The sequence below is a fragment of the Psittacula echo genome (assembly GCF_963264785.1).
Source record: "Psittacula echo genome assembly, chromosome: 1".
Lineage (NCBI taxonomy): Eukaryota > Metazoa > Chordata > Aves > Psittaciformes > Psittacidae > Psittacula > Psittacula echo.
In genome coordinates, this window is record NC_137735.1 from 29,160,922 (window position 1) to 29,185,183 (window position 24,262).

A 24,262-nucleotide genomic window follows, 5' to 3' on the forward strand; every position below is an offset into this window, starting at 1 on the left:
ACCATGGCAGAGGCGCGCGCTGCCCGCGTCGCCATGGCACCCGCCGACGTTACAGTCGCCACAGCAAAAGAGGCGCGGAGGAGGCGCCTCCCGGAGCAGCGGCTCCGGGCGGGAGGTACCAGCTCCCCCCTCACGCGCCGCCCGCCCGCGGAGGGCTCGGGGAACCAGCGCAGCCCATCCAACCCCCGGGAGCGAGCTGACAGCCCGCCATGGCGGACAGCTTGAGGAGGCTGGTCAGCGCGGAGAGCGGCCGGGTGCTGCAGGAGAAGCTGGAGAACTGGCACCGGAACTACGAGGTAGTGGGCCCCGGGCAGGAGGGTGCGAAATCCGTGTCCGCTGTGCGGAGGGCTGCCCGCCTCACCCACCCCGCGACCCTCGGGGGTCCCCCGGGGGCAGCGCCTTTGCCGCGGTGGCCGGGCTGTGAGGCCGTTTCCGCGGTGACGGCGGGACGCGGAGCTGCGGCTTCTGAGCACAGCGCAGCCGAGCCCTGCGGCCGGCCAAGGAGAGCAGGTTCTAAAGGCTAGTTTGGGACATCGACCCTCACACGCGCACAGTTATCACAATTTTAACGCCCGGTGCTTGTAGCACTCGCAGGTGTTTTTATTGCCTGTGGCAGGGTTCACTGAAAGCAAGGGCTGGAGGTCAAAAACGATATCTGAGCTGTAATGTCTGGATCAGGAAAGTATTTGTGGTAGAAAACCGACAGATGGAAGGACCAGCTGTGAGGGTGTGCTCAGGAGGAATTGTCTCTGGCCTGGGAACAGTCAGGAAAATGTGAGGAAAACGATGTTGAAGGTGAGAATGGAATTCAGCTTCTGAATATTCCCAACTCTGCTGGGTGGGAAGCCTATTAGAGCTGAGAGGCTGCTGCAAGACAGCACAGCTACTGAAGGGCTTCCAAAGAGGGAATGCCCTGTCTGCAGCTGGGGGTTAAATAACAAGGAAGCAAGTGTAAGAAAACAGTTTCAGGCAGGAGTAGAAGGATGCAGATGGATGTAATGGAATAAATGGAGGAGTAAGAGGTAATAGGAGATTGAGGAATCAAAAGAGTGGAAGCGCTGGAGAAGGTGCAAAATTAGGGAAAGATGAAATGAGTGGACCTGAGACTTGATAACTGAATTTTCTCAGTGGAAAATAGTGACAGAGCTCCCACTCCTGTGTCCCCAGGTTTCATTAGCTTCAGGACATGCATAGTTGATTTGGTCATCAACCTGTAACCACCTACCCTGTGCTATGCTTGGTGAGAAAAGGTGCTGAGTAGAGACACAGCCTTTCAAGGGAAGTCAGTTCGTTTTATGCTTTATTTTACATAGGTGTTACAGCATATTAATAGCCAGTGCAACTCTCTTCGGGATTCATGGCAAAGGACAGTTTTAAGTAGGAGTCTGAGGGTAGCTGGCAAAGGTACCACAAAGCGCAGAAGGGAGGGAGGACAGAGGTATGCATTTTAAAAGCTTGCAAATGGATGGTGGAGGTAGACTTTGGGATGGCAGAGCAACAGTGGGAGCTGAGCTTTCCATAGTAAGTGAGATGGGGATAGTCTTTTAGGTCTTGGGGAATGAAGACAAGCAGTTTCAGGCTGCTGTGGCACAAGAGGAGCTGGCAGATGGAAGCACCATGGGTGTTATGTTGGTGTAATGAGCTGGACAAATGCACAATGCAGTGGTGTTCTATTGAGGATAGCAGGGTGAGACTGTGCTCCTTGAGGCCAGAGGAAAGCGTGTTGCAGCAATACAAATGCAAGCTGACAGGAGCATGAGTGGGAGTTTTAGCTGTTTTGGAAGCTTGTAAAAGCCATATGGAGCCATTAAAGCCTGAAGACCTCGAGGGTGATCTGCTTTGAAGATGATGAACGGATTATGGGTAAAGATAAAGGAAGCAGGTGCAAAGTGTATGTTCCCCTGGCAGGTGTAGTAGCCTCCTGGACAGATTAACCCCATCAACTCCTTTTCAGAATTTGCTGAAAGTGGTGTATTTCTGTTGGTCTGTTGTTTCCTAGGCGTAATCCTGGATTTTATCCATTCTTCAGTACTATTTCAGCTGGTAACTCTTAAAAATCAGATGAAATTGCATGGAGGGCGCACATGGCTGTTGACAGAGAAACATAATAGTCTTATATGTATTGTTTCAGCTAATATAAAAAGATGAGATTTTAGGCAGCCTTTTCACCCAAGAATCTCCTGTCTTACTTTAAAAAGTCTGTGTTGAAAGATTTTATCACAGATCCACAATTACTTTATTTTAGAGATACTTGTGGTTGCATCTTCTTTATGAATGGGGAAAGGGCTAAGTTTTCTCAAGTAGTGAGTGAGTTGTATGATAGAAGTCCTAGTATCTTGTTTGTTTGCCCATTAGCAATGTGAACACTTTGAAGATGAGTATTCTAGTGGGTGCAATAAGAAAAGGTTGTGAAGATATAATTTTTTTGGGAGAAGTCATGTTCATAATAAGAATAATTTTAAGAAAGCCCACACAGTGGCTTAATTAATTGATTAAATTAAATGTCATTAATACATATTAATTTACAGTTTAATTCCTGTGATCAAAATCTGAACCGATGCTGTGAAATATTAGAACTGAGCTCTGAGATTCAAGGGCAGCTCTTCGCAATCCTCAGTGAAACGTCTCGAGAAGGTAATTCACTGCCTTCTCTTACTACTCCTAGCACATTTCACATGTGTCATCTTGTCAATCACATGTGTCATCTTGTCAAAGTCTGGCCCTTTCTGTAAGTGTTCTCACAACTTCTGTATGTATTTTCTAAGGTGGGCAATACGCAGGTGTGGAAACAATCAAAACTCGTCTGCTGCCACGGCTAGCACCTTGTTTTAGCTGCTCATCAGGAAGGATCTTTGAAACTACTCTCACTCAGGTGTGTAGGAAATTTATCTTAGTGGAATAGGATGGTGTGAGTTTATACCTGCAGGAGAGCTTTAATGACTTTCTGTTAATAATAACCTCCCTCCCTGATTTTGCTTAATGAAATACACCCTTAGCTGCACACATGGAGACAACTGTGTTATTTCTCTGTCCCATGGTAAGTTTCCTTTGAAAAGGAAATCAAAGATGCCATTAAAGTTACTTTTGGCCTTCTAGGGCTTATGCTGTTTCACAACAATGAGTGACAATATGGATGAATTTACTTCGTTAGGGAAGCTATGTTCTTGTACTGCTTTCCTTTTCTAGGTAAAGAATTGTGCTACATTTACATTTGCAAAAATGTTACAGAAGTATTTACATCATATCTCTATTAGCAAAAAACCTAACACTGAAAATACATGTGTAAGCTAAAGGTGTATATAAACTCCATGTGTTTCTGTTAGTTGTCTTTTAAAGGAAAAAAAAATAAATCTTTGTTTAACATGTGAGCATTATAATATAAGGCAAAAAAGAAGTGCTCATGCCCATCATAATACCACTACGCATCTGACTTGATGTTTGGAGTTAGTAAGATTTTGATATGTATTGAAAGGGTTGTTTTACTAGCAGTTTGGCAGAAAAGACAGATCTGTTGTGGCTGTGTGCTTTGAAAGAAAATGAGAGTGATGGTTGATGCAGACTAGGGGAAAATATTGAAGTTCTTGATATTTGACAGTGATGCCTCCATGTTCTCATTTTTACACCTCTTTTATCAAAATCTTTCACAATTAAAATTTCACACAAAAGAAAATGTAAAAACCTTAAGAATAAGGTTCTAGTGTATTGCAGGAGTAGGGTTCTGCAAAAAATACCAACCCCAAAATATACAGTAATAATGTTACTAAATGACAGTACACCTGTTGCACCAGTTGCAGGGTTGTAATTGAATGTGACATTCAAAACGTAAAGAAAAGCCTACTGCACAGTTACCTATTTAATTCAGCAGCATCAGGCAAATCTATTGGCTGCTAAAGACAGAGCTGCATGTGTAGTAGTGTGCTTTCTGGAATGACAGTTGTTGCCTCCTGTTCTAAGAAGTTTTTCTGTTATTTTGTGTGCATGAATTCCCGCAAACTTTACTGAAGTTGATGATACAATGAGTCAGAAGATGACTGGATGAAAAAAAACTCCAACTCAACCAACATGCAATACATCTGCAAGAGCGCTTATTTAAAATGATGTGTATAGAGATAGTAAATCTGCATATGCAGACCTTCCATATTGTCTATCATGAGGTGTAAAAGAAGTATTATTTCCTAATGTAATTGAGTCTTTGTTTCGTGTATCTGGAAGGTAGTGCTTATGTTTCTAGAAGGTATGCAGTTGCTTCTGTTTTCAGTTATTTTAGAAATGTTCTTTACTGAAATGTTTAGAAATACATCTGGTAATAACACCATACTACATTGCCGAAGGTTTCTGTAAGGCGGAGCATTCAAGCAGTGTGATTGCATTTTGTTGTAGGATTTAACTGAGAAAGAGAGGCAGCTGAGAGAACTGGCCAGCAATCAGAATTTTCAACTGCAAGAGCTGCAGGAAGAACTGACTTCAACTCGTCTAAAGCTCAACCAAGTGCAACAAGAGTAGGGGAATTAACTGTTATTCTTGCTGTTTGTTTTTTGTTTTTGAACAAGCCATATTTTTCTCTTGGCAGCTAAATACTGCCAGAGATTTTTTAAAATGCTTCATTTCTGGCTTAAAATCAGAGCTTCAAAATACATCTAGGCTCTGGATTGTCTGTGTGTCCAAAGTAGGGTATAAATGTTACAGACATACCTGCATTCATAAATTGAGGTGGTAGGTTTTGCTTCTGTCAGAGGAGCTGGAAAGAATGCCAGTATTCTAGGTGAGAGTTTTCTGTACTGCATGACAATCCAAGTGAAATTATAGTCAATGAACTGTTGTATGCTGAGCAAACCTTGATAAAAATCAAATACCTATGTGTCTTGCTGCCCTCATTGTAAAGAATTCCTTCCTTATATCTAATCTAAATCTTTTTTCTTTAAGTTTAAAACAATTAGTCCTTGTCCTATCAGTAGCACAGGGATAAAAAAATACAGTCTCAATCTTTCCTATAAACACCCTTTAACTGTTGAAAGGCTGCAATAAGGTCTCTCTGAAGCCTTTTCTCCAAGCTGAACAACCCCAACTCTCTCAGCCTTTTCTTGTAAGAGAAGTGTTCCAATCCTCTGATCATTTTTGTGGCCCTCACCTGGACTCACTCAAGCAGATCCAGGTCTGTCTTGTACTCAGGACTCCAGAGCTGGATGCAGAACTCCAGCTGTGGTCTCATGAAAGAGGAGTAGAGGGGGAGAATCACCTCCATTAAGCTGCTGCTCACACTCCTTTTGATGCAGCCCAGGATATGTTTGGCTTTCTGGGCTGTGAATGCACATTGCGAGCTCATTTCTCATTTTTCACCTATTTGCTATCTCCAAGTCCTTCTTCACAGGGCTGCTCTTAATCCATTTTTAACCCAGTCTGTTACTGGTGGTTGTCCTGGCCTGGGTACATGCACTTGGTCCTGTTGAACATAGAGATTCACATTCCCCCACTTGTCAAGCCTATCAAGGGTCATCTGGGTGTTGTCCATTCCGTCTAGATTATCAGCTGCACCACTCAGCTTGGTCTCATCCACAAACTTGCTGAGGACGCACTCAATCCCACTGTCAATGTCATTAATAAAGATGCTGGGCAGTACCAGTTCTAGCACAGACCCTGAGGGGCACTGCTTGTCACTGATCTCCATTTGGACATTGAGCTGTTGACTGCAACTTTCTGGGCACAGCCATCCAACTGATTACTTACACATCAGTTAGTCCATTCATCAAATCCATATCTCTGCAATTTAGAGACAAAGATGTTGTGTGGTACTGTGTCAGAGGTGTTATAAAAGACAAGCGAGATCAGTTGCTCTTCCATTATTCACCAACAGACATTATTAGTATGTTATGTCTCATCTTGGATTAATGCAGGCATTCGATTTTTCAATATCAAAAAAAGTCTCTCAGGCAACTCTGGGTGAGTTAAAGATCAGTGCACCCCTCTGAAAAGAAGAGGACAAAAACAATAAATCTTGTGATCTTGCTGAATATATTAAATATCAGAAGTGACAAGGTGGGGCAGAGAAGGACCCCACAGTGTTTGGAAGAAGGAAGTGGTTTTGTTCTTGGCATTTCAACTGGTTTGCCAGAATTAGGTAATCTTGCAAAATAACTCCTGCCTGGAAGGTTTAATAAGCAAAGGAGTTTTCTGTTAATATTTCTAACAATAATGAAGAGTTACAGTTCATAGGTGGATCTTATAAATATACCTGAAGCAAGGTGTGTAAAGAAGACAGGGCCAGGCTATTTTCAGTGGTACCCAGTGACAGACCAGAGGCAGAACACAAACTGAAACAAGTGAGGTTCTCTCTGAACATCCGGAAATCCTTTTTTAACTCTGGCAGTGACTGAGCACTGACACAGGTTGCTCAGGAACCCTGTGGAGTTTCCATCGTTGGAGATATTCAAAAGCCGTCTGGACATGGTCCTGGGTAATCGGTTTTAAGTTGCCCTGCTTGAGCAGGCAGTTTGACCAGACGACCTCCAGAGGTGCCTTCCAAACTCAGCCATTAAGGTTGTTCAGGTGTATGTAAGGGTCGGTTTAGGGGTGAGACAGTTCATTCTGTGCTCCTCTATGGATAGAAAGAGGTCATTTGGTGAGCTGGAGAAAAGTGTCGGAGGGTCAAGGCAAGAGGTACTTACAAGGAAAGTTACCCACTAATGCACATTGGAGTGAGCATGTGGCAGTTTGCAGTACAAGAAAAAGTAATTTTGGACTAGCTCCCATGAGAAGCAGGAAATTGGTGATAAAACTTTTGTACAGCTTTGTGCATTGTATTTCTCTGTGCACGCAGGTCAGAGAGGTGTTGGCTGTGGTTTGCAGAAGTAGGAGTCTGGAAGGCAGAGGGTTGGGAAGAGGTAATTGTTGGAGATGAAGTCATGTGGAGGTTTCAGAGCTCATCCTTTCAAGGTGATGCTGTATGGAGTTGTGGCGGTGTAGTTTTCGGCTGGCAGGGGACAGGTGCAGGAGAACTAGAATTCATATCCCAGTGAATGGACCCCATGTATGGACAGTGAAGTCATTTTGAGCACTGTAAATTGTTGAAATGGATGGAGAAGCTAGAATTGAGTTGTAATGAAAAATAATGTTTTTTCATAAAATATTTCTTTTATTGTATAGTCAGATATGACTTTTTATAAGCTATTTGTGTGCTGATAGTCTGCACAAAGCCCACTGTGATTGTTTTCATATGTTAAATTGGTACGGACTCGGTCTGCTTGAACAGTCAGTTTGTCATATTAAATTCTTCTGTAGAATCTCTGCCTTTACCATGCAGGTTATCAATTTTTCTTGCAGTCTGGCAAAACCCCAGTTGACTCTTGAAGACACAAAGACCAAATCAGCCAGTACTTTTTTGGCAGCAGAAGATGAAATTACTCAGCTAAAAACAGCATAAGAAAATCTTGAATCTTGGGATATTTGTGGCAGAAAGTCAGCATGCAGAGACATGGTCTATTGTTTATCTGAGCAGGTTCCTGAGTTTATTCTAAGCTGTCCTATGCTATAGCAAAAAGTATCTTCAGCTTCTTAACATGTAGCTTTGTTTCTTGGTGTTATAAAGAGAGAATTAGTATAAGTAGATCTATGTGAGAAGAACCCTTATGGCTGAACTTCTATCCTTTTTTTCTTTAGGCTTGAGGAAGAAGTAGTTTTGAAACTAACAGCTTGTTGAATCGTGTAGATGAAGTTAAATAGGAGAGAACCATGTTCTGAATGTAGCTTGAAATCATTGTTTGCAGTTTCCTATGATGCTCCTGGAAGTAGAGTTCATGTTAAATAAAAAGCACTTCAGTTTGTCTATATTAAGACAAAGTTCTTTGTGTGGATTTTACTTTTAGACCATTTTTACTAAATCCTTTTGCCTCTGCACAGGAGCAATGTCTATCAGTAATGTTGAAGTCTCTAGTTTAAAAATGTTGGTTTGAGTTTCTAAGTGTGTTGGTCACATCTGGGAAGTTAATCTGGATCAGTATGGGTGCAGCTACCTTTCCATTTCAACACAGGGGTCCCTAAAACTAATTTCCTTTTGTGGCTCTAAAAGCAGTAATAATTCTTCACTGTTATGAAATGTAGCCCATGGTGGTTTGGTTGGGTTTTTTTGTGTTATATTATCAGAAAGGAACACAAAGGTAGTTGAATTAATTTCAACAGCAGGTGAATACTTGTGAAAACTGACATTTCAACAACAGAATTGTAGTCATATTTGTTAAACAAATGCTTGCAGCCTTTTTGTTAAACTACACTGCTGCTCCTAAAAATGGAGGAAACTTGACTTTGCTGCTTACATTGAGGAAAAATATAATTGTCCACAGGTTTCTTTCTTTTTGGAGCAACTGAGAGGATGAGCTACTCCTAATAAAGACAAGTAAACAAAAAAGCTTTCAAGCCATTAGAGTTTCTGCTTCCAATATCAAGTTGCTTATCAGTTGTTCCTCTCTGGATGTTTGTCTTCTAGAATAATGGTAATTGTCAGATTTCATCCATGGACTTTCCCAGCAAGTTTTAATCACTTTGGATTTTAAGTTTTGGATGGCTACCTGGGGTATAAACTCATATTCCCATAAAATGGACTCTTTTGATTTGTTGGGTAAAAAGGAGGTCATACAACTCCTTGATTCTTAGATATAACCTGACAGCTGTCTTCCTGATTAAAACTATTAGTAGGGAATAAAGCATCTTACAGTTCTCATGTGTAGGTCTTAATATACACTGGACAGAAATTTGTGTTGCCATTTGGACTACTGACAGAAGAATAAAATCTTCCTGTCTCCCTGTGAATTCAGAAATTCTGTTATCGCCACATAGGTACGGTTCATGTTCACTCTCAGTTTAGCTGGCACTCTACATTTACATCTTCTGCCTGGGAGTTCAACTTTTGATTGAGGCAAAGTTGCTATTTTTCATGTTCTGTGAATCATCTTTACAAAATTTGAACCCTATTAATTGGGTGAAATCAGAATTGCGTAGTCTTCAGCTGCTTGTCAAAATCAGACTCATAGAATCACAGAATCACAGAATGGTTTGGATGGGAAAGGACCTTAGGATCATCTAGTTCCAACCACTTGGCCATGGGCAGGGATGCCTCACACTAGGCCATGTTGCCGAAGACTGTCCAACGTGGCCTTGAACACTGCCAGGGATGGAGCATTCACAGCTTTCTTGGGCAACTTGATTCAATGCCTCACCACCCTCACAGTAAAGAACTTCTTCCTTTTATCTAACCTGAACTTTCCCTGTTTAAGTTTGAACCCATCACCCCTTGTCCTATTGCTACAGTCCCTGATGAAAAGTCCCTTTCTGGCATCCTTATAGGTTCCCTTCAGATGCTGGAAGGCTGCTCTGAGGTCTCCACACAGCTTCTCTTCTCCAGACTGAACAGCCCCAACTTTCTCAGCCTATCTTCGTATGGGAGGTGCACCAGCCTCGGGGCCCTCCTCTGGACTTGTTCCAACAATTCCATGTCCTTTTCCTGTTGAGGACACCAGAACTGCACACAATACTCCAAGTGAGGTCTCACGAGAGCAGAGTAGAGGGGCAGGACCACCTCCTTCGACCTGCTGGTCACGCTCCTTTTGATGCAGCCCAGGATATTGTTGGCTTTCTGGGCTGCAAGTGCACGCTGGAGCCGGCTCATGTCACACCCTGAAGTCCTTCTCCGCGAGGCTGCTTTGAATCTCTTTTCCACCCAACCTGTAGCTGTGCCTGGTATTGCTCTGACCCAGGTGTAGGACCTTGCACTTGGCTTGGATGAACTTCATGAGGTTGGCATTGGCTCATCTCACAAGCGTGTCCAGGTCCCTCTGGATGGCATCCCTGCCCTACAGAGTGTGAGGTCAGGACTGATCTGTGGCACTTAGGGCAGGATTATTATTTTTTTTACATAAGGAGCAGTTTGCCAGGAGTGTCCTTCGCATCTGTGTAAATGTGCTTTCTGAGACTTTTGGAACAGCTGATAATCTCATTCCTCTTGTCTATATTCTGTCTCATACTTAATGCATGTTTTGCTAGACATCTTGGTCTCCTGGATTATTAGAGCAAATGTGATCTAGACTCAATATAATTAAATTCTACAACCAATTCTCAACATAGTTAAATTCTACTTTTTTTTTTTACTAAAAAAGCATAAAGTTGTTTTTTTTTTTTATATCAAGATATTAATTACAACAGCATTTAGGTATTTGCTACAGAATTATGAAGGAAAATATTTTTTAAACTAATAATGATCAACATTTAAAAGTAATTGGAAGACAAAACAAAGTTTACTAAAAACTGTTGTTATGTACATAGTGAACAAAATCCCGTAAGTGGAAGCTTACTATTAGGCTGCTTATATTTGTGCCAAATATAAAAAGAAATATTATATTAAAGAAACTTAAAGCCAGATGACTTACTTCAAATTAAATGAAATTAAGAGGACTTTTTTTTTTTTTTTATCTGCCATCCAGGGGACCTGTTATATACATTGACAAGAAGAGAGTTTGTTATTAGTAATAGCAAACACGGTAGCTTAAATCAGTTACCTCAAGACCTTGTAGTGTTGCTGTGGCAGGGGGCTCTTAAAAATAGGTTAAACACGTATCTGGTCAAAAATTACATGGGTGGAGTTCTTGCTTTGAAATTCAAAACAACATGGATAAAGAGTTGGGCTTAGCCCAAGGGCTGGAGGAACTGTGACAGTTTTATTGTTAATTAATTGTTTGAAACTGAAGGGATTGAAACAGGATTAAGCAGATACTTGACATGAATTATCAAGGCTGTTGTATTTTCTCCTGAGAAACTGTCTGAAGATGCCCATTTTATTTTTAAATTGTTGGATGATGGAATTTAAAACACTAGTTATAACCTTAAAATAAAGGTGGGTTATAAAAGCTGCTCTGATTTTTCTAAGAGCTATATTTTGCCTTGTTTGTTCACATTATGTTTTTTTTTCGTTTGTGGCATCTACATCTCTTTAACTTGAACAGAAAGATGATAATATTTAGCAGTAGAGTGAATGAACTGTAAACCAGGGGAAACTCAAATACTGCGTATATTTAACTAGCATGGAAGTCAGTATTGGTAGTTCACAAATGTGTCTGTCTTACAGTTGATGTTTTTTTCCTTCTGGTGTTTTGTTTCTCTTCTTAAGAAAAATACGTCGTTAAATAGCAGCCGGCAGCTAAGCACCACGCAGCTGCTCACTCACTCCCCCTTCTGTGGGATGGAGAAGAGAATCAGAAGAGTGAAAGAAAACACTTCGATTGAGATAAAGACAGTTTAATAGGGAAAGCAAAAGCCTTGCACAAGCACGGCAAAGGTGGGGTTGTTCAGCCTAGAGAAGAGAAGGCTCTGGAAATATCTTTGAGCAGCCTTCCAGTACCTAAAGGGGGCTTACAAGAAAGGTGGAGAGGAACTTTCTGCAAGGGCAGGTAGGGATAAGACAAGGGGGAATGCCTTTAAACTGAAAGAGGGTAGGTTTAGATTAAAGGGAGAATTTCTTTACTGTGAAGGAGGTGAGGCACAGGCATAGGTTGCCCCAAGAAGTTGTGGCTGCCCCATCCCTGGCAGTGTTCAAGGCCAGGCTGGATGGGGCTGTGAGCAACCCGGTCTAGCGGAAGGTGTCCCTGCTCATGGCAGGGGGGTTGGAACTGGATGATCTTTATCATCTCTTCCAACCTGAACCATTCTCTAATTCCAATTCCCATTGCAGGCAGGTGTTCAGCCACCTCCAAGACAGCAGGGTTCCATCATATGTAATGGTTACTTGGGAAGACAAATGCTATCACTCTGAAGTCCTCCCCTTCCTTCCTCTTCCCCCAGCTTTATATGCTGGGTATGACACCTTATAGTAAGAGTATGCCTTTGGTCAGTTGGGATCAGCTGTCCCAGCAGTGTCCCCTCCCAACCCCTTGTGCACCCTCAGCCTGCTCCTTTTGGGGTGGAGTGAGGTGACGAGCAGAAAAGGGCTTGACTCTGTGTAAGCACTGCTCAGCAGTAACTGAAACATCCCTGTGTTATCAACACTGTTTCCAGCACAAATCAAAAACATAGCCCCATATCAGCTACTATGAAGAAAATTAACTCCATCCTAGCCAAAACCAGCACAGAAAGAAACATTCCTTTTCAGCGGCAGCTTTTCTCATGTTTTTGTGACTTGCTATATGACAATGAAAGAAGTAGGTATTTTTGCTGCCTTCAGTCTGTCATGTGCTCTCCTATTGTGTTTTTTTTTCTTTTTCTTTTCTCTTCCCCCTCCTGATAAAGGCAGACCCACAATTAAGCATCTGTTTGTAATCACTATCTGCTGTCATGATGGAAAGATGGAAGCTTTGTGGTTCTCACAGCAGTGAGATAAATTTACCATTAACTTTCAAAAAAAAGTCCCCATGTGAATAGGCGTAAATAAGAAAAAGAAAATAATACAGCAGTGAAATTATTATTTCTTATTTTTCCTCTCCATTGTATAGTTATTAATACTGCATTGTCTATCATGGAAATTTAAGGGAATAATATACAGCGTGCTGTGTATTACATAGGGTTTTTTACCTTTTTTTTTGGTACCTAATGATTTTCCACCATTTCTATCTCAATAACTCATCTTCCCAAATCTACTTTCCTTTCCTACTTGTTCTTTAGAATTCTTTAGCCCTTAGTAGATGACAGAGATAAACTTGCTTAACTGGTTGTCTGCCAATGTTTAAGGAACACTGCTTCTCCTGAAAGCAGGAGACGAATCATTAGCTTTTGATATTACTTGAATAACAGAATAGTTTGGGTTGGAAGGGACCTTCAAAGGTCATCTATAGCTGGTGATATCCTTTGGCTGACTAATATATTCCAGAAAAGAAAAAAACCAAATCCAAGAGCCTAATATAAGAAAGTATCTAGAGTCAAACTGTAGGAAAGGAAACTGAGCTGTTTAGTTAACATCTTAAATATGAGAAGGAAACCGCTTTTTTCTTAGACCTCATCATCTGAACTAGAAGTAGTGCAAGGACACCAAATGCCAACCAGTGATGGCCCCTGTAACATAAGGTGGAGTGTGTCCAGTCTCCTGCTGCAGTACACTTTTACATTTTCAAGTGTGATTAGGAGTAATGCTTTGGAGTATATTTTTTAAACTCTTGATTAGCCTGTATTTCAGGATTTGAAGCTTGCACAATATTTCATATTTCTCCTTTTTTGTTCTTTGTATCTGATGAGCATTAATTGACACATGGCTCCTTCTTTGGTAGAAGGACATCTTGTGACTGACTTTATTCTGTTTGGTTAAGTCTGAAGATTTCCTGTGCCCAAGAGAAGGATACCCAGAAGAAGTTAGATTGTCTGAACGACTGTGAGCATCAGATTCAAATGCTGAAGGATAAGATTTCTCTCCTGGATGCTGAGAAGTCTCTTCTCCAAAGCAGGTAGAGGTGTTATTCAGAGAATTTACTGAATCAGAAATTGTTTATTTTAGGTAGCATGAATTCCCTCCTCACTTGAAATTGAGGTATAAACAGAAGCAAAGCTTTTGTACTTTGCTATGAAGGAACATAAGCTCTTTAACTGGTTTGTCCTAGTGTCCAAATATTTTAATTTCAGGCAGCTATGTTAAGTATCTGGCAAAAGAGCAAAGAACAACTTTACAAAATAGTTTGAAAGCAACTGTACAGGATAAAAAGAGATGGTTAGGTCTTTCGTTTTTAAGTCCTCTTTGAATATGGTACCATTACAGGACAGAAATTATTATTGTCTCACTTGTTTGATTACAACTCCTCAGTGATACTGAAAGAGGAACAAACTTCTGAAGTGTTACTAGTTAAAAGCGTGTTTCCCCAGGACAATGTACTTGGCTGTACACACTTTAGGAATTACTTTAATTTTATTGTTCAGGTTCTGGCCCATAAAATGTATTGACACAATTGTCTTCATATTAAACAAACCAGCTTCAGCTTTACTACTTTAGTTATGTAATCTTAGCCTACTCTGGTAATAATTAAATTGACTGAAAGCTGTGCACATGACAAAATCATCTGAGGATGGTGAAGAGGCCTCATGCTTCTTTATATGTCTGTCATAGGCTTGCACGGAGCCACTCTCCTCTCCCGAGGCACAGAGAGAACAAGTCACTCAGTCCACTTGCCCTGAGGAGCTGCTCACCTGGCCGAGCCAGGCGCACAAACGCTTCCCGGCGTGCTTGCTTGATAAATTGCTTTGGTGACATTTATGATCATAGACGCTTGGATGCAGAGACCTTTTTAAAGACATACATCAGTGACATGGAGATGGTACACAGGATAATATACATTGCAGCTGTGGTAAGAAAAATAATCCTTGTTTTACAGGCCAGAAGAATCACAGCAACCCCATGCAATGCTACAAGATTGGGAAAGAGTGGCTGGAAAGCTGCTCGGCAGAAAAGGACCTGGGGGTGTTGACTGATGGCTGCTGAACATGAGCCAGCTTGTGCCCAGGCAGCCGAGAAGGCCAACAACATCCTGCCCTGTATCAGCAATAGCCTAGCCAGCAGGGCCAGGGCAGTGATCATCCTCCTGTACTCTGCATCGGTGAGGCCGTACCTTGAATCCTGTGCTCAGTTCTGGGCCCCTCACTACAAGAGAGACATTGAGGTGCTGGACCAGGTCCAGAGAAGGGCAACAGAGCTGATGGAGGGTCTGGAGCACAAGTCTGATGAGGAACAGCTGAGGGAACTTGGGGTGTTTAGTCTGGAGAAGAGAAGGCTCAGAGGGGACCTTATCAATCTCTACAACTACCTGACAGGAGGTTGTAGTGAGGTGGGATTGGTCTCTTTTCCCAAGTAACAAGCAATAGGACAACATAAGATGGCCACAAGCTGCACCGGGGGGGGTGGGGTGGCGGGGGGGAGGTTTAGATTGGATATTAGGAAAAATTTCTTCTCTGAGAGGTTGATCAGGCATTGGAACAGGCTGCCCAGGGAAGTGGTGGAATCACCATCCCTGGAATTGTTAAGAAACCATGTAGATGAGGCCCTCAGTGATATGGTTTAGTGATAGTCTTGGCAGTCCTGGGGTAATGGTTGGACTTGATGATCTTAAAGGTCTTTTCCAGCCTAGTTGATTCTGTGATTTTATAAAATATTATGGCTGGATTGGATTAAATGGTGTGTAAATTAACATTTCTGTGAAGTATGGAGAAGAAAACATCTTTTTTACCTTTTGATTTTCCTTTCTTTCCCTCACACTTATACATCAAACTCTGAATTGAGTTCTAACTGTCCTATCCCAACATTAGAACAGGGTCAGTGATCTACACTACAGGTGTTAAAAGGGGTACATATGAAGACTGAATGGCTCTGAAAGGTGGATGATTCCTGCACTAAACCACACTGCCTCATATAGATGAAGTCTTTCGGGAGTACCACATTTTAGACAGCAAAAAGTCTTTCCATATGATGTTCCCTCTTGCCTGTAGCTATGTGCTTTTCTGGTTTTATTTGGTCCCTTGAAACTACCTAGATACCTCACACTTCCTGAGAGCTCAGTCTGAAGAAACTTGATTTTATTTTTCTGTACTTAATCTTCTTTTCTGTAGAATTGATGTAGTACATATCTTTGTCAGAGAGGCAGTGTGTTTCTTAAATGTGCTTGGGGTTGTACACATTAACTTGCTGAAGGTTTTTTCCCACAGCTGTCATTCAGTTTACAGTTTCCAATTCAACCTTTCTTCCCAACAGAAAAGAGGTTCTCCTGTCTGTTGTGTTAGGCTGTAGCAAATAAAATGCTGTTACTGAATTCTGCTCCTGATATCTTTGAATGTGATTTCATTGATTGTGGGGGTGTGATGGAATCCTACATAAAAATAGAAGGTTAGGTGGGGAGCTTTTCAATCCCATCTTCTGCAAATAAATCACACTTAGTTTAACCAGAGAAGTCCTCACAGATGAGTACTATTTCTAACCTTCAATTTTACAGCAGTGTTTTGTATTTCTCCTTACAATAGTAATATTGGATTTAGTTCATTTTCTCAGATAAGTAATAAAAAATTTATCTTAGTCTCCTGGATTTAACTAGATGTTTTGCATGTTTGCAGGAGTCTTTTCATGCAGCAAAGATGGCCTACAGGCAGTTCAAACTACGTGTAACAGAAACTCTGTCTCTCGGTCACACTGGACCTGAATCACTTGAAGATACTGTCCTGGATTATATAGTTGACCATGAGGATCTGTATGATGTTCAAGCCAGTGTCAATGTAAGTCAAGGGCAGTGGGGAAGTGATGTGTTGATCTCTTTCAGTAGGTAATAAATTTGGAGTGTGTAAACTAGAAATGTACTATAACCTGAAGAAGTAAAAGAGTTTATTGCGTTGATTTTATGTCTTGTAACAGTTTATTTTCCACAACAATATTATGGTATGGCTCAGTAATCACTTGTTTTATTTGCCTGTGACTAGAATGTCTCTGTCTGCCAGAATAATATTTTGGACAAGATACACTGTAACTGTCTTAATCAAAAGAATGTAAGCTAAATTTCATATTTTTATTAAATTGTGTGCTCTACTGAAGAGCTGCATCTCCCTTCTAAGATTTAGGTCAATGATGTAGCCCATACCTTAATACCAAAATAAAAGCACATTGTTTCTGAAGCTAATATTTTCTGGAATAGCCTAAGACAACATTGCTGGGAGCTTCTTATACTAATTTTTAAATGTAGAAAGTTGAGAGGCATATTTAAGAGGGATTTCCATACTTGCAATTGAACAAAAGTGTTAGTGAGCTCAAAACTTGAATTGTTTATTTTCAGGAAGTAATTCGCTCCATGAACATCAACCCAAAGATTTCATTTCCATCAGAAATTGATTTCATTGTGATCAGCACTTTGATTCGAGAGTTGTGCCGTGTGGCTTTTTCAATGCAGACACTTGTTCCTCCTCTTGATACTGCCTTTGGGATTGATGGAGAACTTTTCAGTGAGACCAAGTAAGAGCTCCTTATTTTCAGTTAGATTTGTACTATTAAAAAAAAATTCATCAGTTTGTATAGTCTCTTCTTTCCTCATAAATAGAAAGGTTTAAGACTGATGCTGAACATTAGGTTTGGGGCAGATATTCCTGGTCTGTAGTGAATTTGGTATGTCTTTAAGGTTTGTGATGGTGTAAAAATGCCAGGATGGTGGACCATTGTTAACAGATTCTTTTAATGAATAGCAAAGCAATTTCCTGGAAAACTTCAGTCTCTGGCTCATATTTAATTTATCATTTAAGAGGAAAATTATCAGCTCTCCTTCCTCTGTTCAGTCTCTATCTGCCTCCAGTGTTTATAAAATGTGTGCATCTTTGTTCCTCCTTTCTAGCCTGTTTTGTCAAAGTCACGTTAACTGAGGTCTGACAGTTGGTGTCTGATATCAGGGCCTTCAACACGTGTGCTGTGACTGCTGTAAAACATGGATCTTAATACGCTTTTATCTCTTCTGTTTAGAGCTGAGCAAAAAGAAAAATGCCATTTAAAAATAGGATTTTAAAAAAATCCTCTCTATAGGATCGGGGCTGGCTGCTTCGTTAGCTGGCAGAGAGCCGTACGGTACTTTCATACCTTCAAGAAAACTAAAGGGATTGACTGCTCAAAAAAAAAAATTGCTTTCAAAAGCAAGAAAAGTCATACCAGTAAGGAGGTTTATAATACTAATGATGATGATGATGATGTTGAAGATGGAACCCAGGTAGGGAAGACCTTAAGAAGACAAGAACTAAAATAGAGAAGACAAAAGTAGCCCATCAACAAGAAAGTGCAAAGTCATGACTACGTAATGATGCTGTCCAAATACTATTTGATACCCAGAGCTACTGGCTGAATTAAGAAGGCAGTAATGCTACGGTATAGTCTTGGGATGCTTTCTTCACCTACTTGGCGTGTATGGGCTTCAAAAACCAAGTCTAATGAGTTCATATGTGCTGCTGCAGGATACATATGCACACATAAATCCATCTGTATAGGTACATATGTGGCATAAGTAGGTTTACATGTATAGTATATATATGTGGTACAAAAACATTTAGCAAAATTTGTAAGAATTAAAATAGCTCTGTTATGTCTGACAGGATTCTCTAAAAGGGCTGGCCAAACATCTCATACCCTATATCTTTCTCCATACAGGGCTTCATGCATCTCTTTACAACACTGTTTTATATAATTTGCTATTGTATACTCATTACTAATGTATAGATGCATTCATATTTTTTATTTCAGCTATTTGGTATTGAGTTTGAATCCACAAAACCAAATACATATCATTAGTTGATAAGGCAGACTGAGGGAGGTAATATATATGTCATTCTATGTAAACACAGGCCTTCAAAATTATTTTTTTAGCTGAAAAGTCACCGTTTTGTTATTAATGTCTGAGCACCTTGCTAATGAAATTGTCTCTTATATCCTGTAAGACACCATGATGTAACTTTATAGTTGAGATAGAGTATTTCCGTAATATCCCTTATAGGGGTCTTGTTCTAGCAAGTTATTTCAGGAAGATGGAATGACTATGCCTTCCAAAATGCTGCTCAGGAGATTTAATGTCAGTGGATGCAAGGACTCTGGCTTGTGTGGGGCTTAGGCAAGAATATGTTCTAGTGGCCTTCTGAAGTGTGGGATGACTTTATAGGAGTATCTCTCAGTATAAGTAGACAGCATATTCTGCTATGTCTGGTTTACAAATGCCTTTTTTTTTTTTTTTTACAGGTTAACTTTATACTGTTGTGCTATGGATATGTTGTCAAAAAAGATGTTTGGGCTGTAGCTGGGATTCTGCTTTTTATCAGCATTGATGACTTGAAGCATCATATTTGTCTTTCAGCACGTACATGCAGACATTTCTTGTACTCTGTGTTTCAACAGGTACCATCGTAGTTTTGACTCCGATTTCACAGCTGCCTTCGTGGCCTATCATGTATGGCCTGCACTGATGGAAAATGATATTGTTATCGTGAAGGGAGAAGCAGTCACTAAGAGAGGAGCTCTGGTATGTACTTGTGTTAAGGAACATGCTAAGGGAAGTAATTGGATTTAAACACTGCCCTAAAATCTAAAAAATATAGAGGGAACAATCAAGAATTTGGCTGGGGTTGTGTATATCAAATATAGCTAGGTTTTAGTGCTTTATCCTGTATTTAGAATGAATAGTTCCATTTGCCTTAATGAATTCATTGTGCGGATGTATGATTGTTGGCAGAGCCTGTTCTAACGAGAAAGTTTGTGTTTACTCTCTGTCCCCAGGCCTTGTCTGCAGCATGGCAAGTCTGCTTCCTGAGTCTGTCTTTGTTAAATGCCCTCTTTCAAAAGGTTTGTCGAATCTTCTCTTGTAGTGGTCTTGCAGAAGTAGAAGTAGATGCAGAAATGCAAACAGAAGCCGAAACTGCAGCCGAAGCCGTAGCACCAGTCCTCTTCTAGCTCATCACGTAAGTCCCAGCTGAGTGCTTGTAGTACAAAGAACATCAAGTATTTTAAACTCAGAACGTAGGCAACCTTTTAAAAATGCTGATGTGCCATATGTACATTTTAACATTGGGAATAAATAAATGCCTTTGGTGGACCTGGGAGGAGGCAAACCTGAACTGGCAACATATTATACAGAACATAGTCCCTGCTTTCTGGAACTAACAATCTAAATTTATACTCTAATGCCTCTAAGGAGCAGAAAATCAGTGTAGGGTGGGAGGGTAAGAGCTGAGGTGGTACTGGTACTAATAAGATATGTGAAAGCTTACCAGAGTTCTGTGTGTAGGATGTGAAAGAAAAACTAGAAAGTTATTGAATTTGGCTTTGTAGCAGAGGAGCTGCAATGATATACATGCAAATTTACCTAATGCTGATGAGCCCCCAGGTACCTTTCTTGGGTACAGTTCTTGAACACACCTGAGTTTCCTTTTCTGTATGTCTTACAGTTGTCTCGAAGCCGCAGCCCTTCACCACTGAGGAATAGATGCCTGAGTAAGTGGGTATAGTAGTTTATAATGACTCATAGTTTTCACATTAAGCCCTTGAATGACTGGGTAAGAATGTGCTGAAGGTCTTTGACTCTTAAATACTAGTCCAAATACTTACTTTTAAATTTGGTAGCCCCTTTCTTCCCTGTGTGTGGGAAAAGACTGCAATTTCTGACCTGAAGGAGAGCTGTTTTTTCACTCTACTCAGACCACTGGCCTGAGTTCTCTCTTCTGGTTGTATTTATTGTGGCCAGTCCTATAGTAAGTAAAACTTGTTCTCTTCCCTACACAACAGACAGTTAGCTGTATACCTGCTGGCTCCGTGCCTTTCAAAATCCAGAGAGATAGCTAAGAGGTAATGGTGAAGTGAGGGATGTCAAACAGTATTGAATGTGTGCCCATCTAGAAGCCAAGACAATTTAGAGGTTTAATAGAAACCAGTTGTACTGAAATGTGTCTTTTTCTTCAATAGGGTGTTAACTGAATATGTTCCTATGATGCAGCACATCCAGATCCAACAACTTCACTGGTGCCTTCTCTCTTCAAGAATACCTCAAATCTCACAATAATGTGAACAGCAATTATCACTCCAAATGGAGTTTGTGTTCAGTGTGGTTTTTAGAGTTATAGGAGGCTTATTTATAATTTTATGAACTATTTCAACCCTTCCAATAAAAAAAAAAAATGCATGCAGTACAAGATCATACAGATTTGGCAAAATTTGCAGAGTCCTGAGGAACCCACGCTGTAGTCCTGCAGATGGAGATAGAATTATTGCATCTAGAATGTTTTTTAACACAGATAGCAGAGTTTATCTTGATAGGATGTTTAATATAACCTAGATCACTGATGATCTTAAACGTCTTTTCCAACCTAGTTGATTCTATGATTCTATGAATGTTTTGGAGTGTTGAGGTTTGAAAACAATTCCATTAATTGGTGCTTATTTACAATTGTAGAAAATAGCAATAATCTGAGGATGTGCCAGTCTCACACAGGATCCTTTTAAATATGTCCTTGCAGGAAACTGAATTTTCTAACTGCAGTGTGAAAGTTGCACAGAAGAGTACTCTAGCAACCCCCTGGGCTTTACTGGCACTTCCTTATGAAAGCATGGGAGTGTGCTTTTGGAAAGCCTTGTTAGATGCATTGTTACTTAGAAATGGATATCATACAAATTTATAGTTTGGAATTTGAAGTTTTTTGACTATATGCCACTAATTATTTGTAAGCTTGAAATATTTGCTTGGTTTGGCCTATTTGGTATAAATTTTAATGGACTTTCATACCAGAGCTAGATTAGTAATTCTTGTGAACACAGTGAAAAAAATCTTATTCAGTTATCTCATACTGTGGGTGTTTATTACATTTTAAGTGTGAAAATGAGACCTGTATAGATTTTATTCTGGCACTTTAAATAGTTGTGGTTTTCTTTTTCTTCCATTGTAAAAGTTTATTTTAATATCAGCATTTTTGTTTTCAAGAGAACTGATATTATTTTTATCTCAGAACTTCATCTGAAGGGCCAACTTTAAATACAAGCCACACAAGTGACTCCCAGGGGCCTTATGCTTTTACACAGAAACATAGGTTTTGTCATAACTGAGCTGATGTGTAATTCACGAACTCCACTGTCTCATTCCAGTTAATAGCTGATGCTTGAAAGGTATGTGGAGCTTTCCCCAAATTCATCTCTGCAATTTTGGAATATGAACAATCAGAAAGAGGACTATTTAGTCCTTGAAACACAGTTACAGGAGCAGATTTTTGTGATCCTTTCCAGGGATCTTATGCAGATTTAGACATCCATGTTCTTTCTCTCTACTTTTTGTTTGGCTTAAAACTTTAGTACAAGGTTTTTTGCACAGGATCATATTTCAGGCAGACTTTAACATTGGTTGCTATGACACATGGGTCAGCTGTGACTCTAGCTCTACGGATGTATTTTCATTGGAATTAAGCCTATTAGGAACTGATGAGAGGAAAATTAGGAAGATATTCTTTACTGTGAGTGTGGTGAGGCACTGGAACAGTTTGCCCCGAGAAGCTGTGGATGTCCCATCCATAGAAGTGTTCAAGGCCAGGTTGGATGGGGCTTTGAGTAACCTTGTCTAGTGGGAAGTGCCCCTGCCCATGGCAGGGAGGTTGGAATTGGGTGATCTTTAAGGTCTAAGGATCTTCCAACCCAAACCATTCTGTGGTTCTGTGCATATGAGGTCCTGTACATAGAAATTCATTCACAAAGCTGCTGCTTTCAGAAAGCGGACACAAAGGCACATGCACCTTATGTTATACTTTCTTGTTATCTAAAAGTCACAAGTGAAAATGCAAAGCAATGTATTTCCTCTTATAAGAGCCTGATTTTTGGTCACTGCTGTGGATCTGAGATTTGAAGTAAATCTGCATATTTCTGCACTGATCTCATGACTAAAACCACCACAGTTCTGGAAAAACTGGGCACCTACAACTTGTGAGGCAACAGAAGAAAATTTATATCCTGAGTATGGTTTTGAACAGAAAAATGAAGAATTTCTCAGAATTTTGTAATTGCCAAGGGCTAAGTAGGTGTAGTTTTTTTAAAAATTAGGTTTTGTGTGTTTTGTCTTCTGTATGTAGTTACAAAGACATGTCTGCGTAATGATTTTGAGTGCAAGTCAGTTTCCATACCAACTATAAGAAAACTAAGACTACATCAAGGAAGTATGTTTTTCTTGACAAGCATGAGAGGCAGGGTAGTTCCAGACTCGCACACAGCTGTGATGCCACTAGGAACTAGTATTCCTAAAGATATAAAAATGCCATAAGAGATGAATTCTCAGTGCCTGGCAGACCAACTCATTCCCCAGCAGGTACCTGGAGAACAAGTTAGTTCATGCTTCAGAGCAGAGCAAACCATTTTCAATAAAATAGGAAGTCACTCCGCAGCATGGTAACACTTAATTGGGTGAACAAAGCTTACCATACTCTGTACTCTGTGGCCCATAGTCTTTTTATAGGAATATACTGGTTTGTACTGGTTGCCTGTGTGGTTATTTAAAGCTAATTAAATCTATAGGTCAGATAGAAGATTGCTTTTGGTATCAAGTTAGATGCTAACAGCTCCTGTGCTTCTTTTTATTCACATGACAACAGTGCAGAACATTTATACCAACAAAGATTATATGGAATTAACCAGCAAATGCAAAATAGCTTATAAAAAAGGGCTTCTGTAATTGCTTGAAAGACCCTATAAAAGAATGGATCATGAATGTGAAACTGATGATTGATTTTTTAGTGACAGTTTTTAAAACCTTAAGAATTTTTTTCTTTCTGTTTTGTTTTTTTTTTTTTTTTTTTTTTTCTCTATGTCAAAATCTGGATGACGGCACATTGTAAATACAGCAAAGTAGAAACAGTAAGGGTGGATTCTAATAGGTGACAAATAAAAAAGGCAGCAAAAAACTATTACAGGGTAGTTTTTGATCATGATCATGCTGTTCTAAGTGTTAATTTCAGGAAAAAGAAGGCTAGATTTTGAGCTAATTTAAACTCTTTGCAAACAGATGGAAGTGAGACTTTTGGACTTTGTAAAATCCACCACCTTTGGGCCAAGTGTTCGTGTAGAACAGCAGATTTTTGTGAGGGATTTTGAGATTGCTGGAGAATTTCTTCTGCATGTAAGCTCTTTGAAGGCTAATTATGTCTGTCTTGATTCAAAGGCTGGCTGGAGTCAGTCAAAATGTGTGGATGTTTTATCACCTATTTCTGGAGAAAATACAATGTCATCAAAATGTCTTCAGTCATCTTCAGTGTTTGCAGCTCAATAACGGACACATGCAGAGCTGGCAGAGACTGAAGGTAAACAGCTCAGCTATTTTTGCTACTGCACAATGAAGATTTAAATTTAGAAATCAATTTAGATAGATTCTTCCAGCATCCTGATAAGAGAAAGAAAGTTAGGAGCAGGAGGCTGGTCCAGTCCTCCAATCTAATCTCACTAGCAGTTAGCGTTGGTGCTGATTCAGTCTTGTAGGAGGCTCTGGAGATTAGTGGCAAGTTAAACCAAAAATACTCTAAAGAAAGTAAATGTGAAGGCCAAAAAACTCACAATGTTCCCTGGAAAACACATGCCTGTATATCTTCCAGGATTTGAGCCTTTTAACTTTACCTTTGTATTGTATGTGTGTCCTGCAAAACTTTGTCATTCTGTAGAAGTGCCATCAGAATTAAATATTGCCTTTCAGGTTTATGTAACCTTTGACAGCTGTTTCTGATTGTTAACTACACAATGATTTTGTTACTGTGGTATTAAATAGTCTAGCTTTATGTTAAATAATAATCTCGT

The 24,262-nt window shown here is 40.1% G+C and overlaps 1 protein-coding gene across 1 annotated transcript; it reads left to right on the top strand.

Annotated features, from left to right (window-relative positions):
* Positions 1 to 209: 209 nt before the first annotated feature.
* Positions 210 to 23,744, top strand: SPATA18 (spermatogenesis associated 18; the record flags this gene model as incomplete). Its single annotated transcript, XM_080630659.1, has 13 exons — positions 210 to 296; positions 2,529 to 2,634; positions 2,766 to 2,872; positions 4,381 to 4,499; positions 7,318 to 7,413; positions 13,275 to 13,409; positions 14,063 to 14,300; positions 16,054 to 16,212; positions 16,764 to 16,939; positions 18,851 to 18,974; positions 19,318 to 19,410; positions 19,897 to 19,950; positions 23,481 to 23,744. 13 exons carry the CDS (start codon positions 210 to 212, stop codon positions 23,742 to 23,744), a joined length of 1,758 nt encoding a protein of 585 aa, XP_080486785.1.
* Between the last annotated feature and the right edge of the window lie 518 nt (positions 23,745 to 24,262).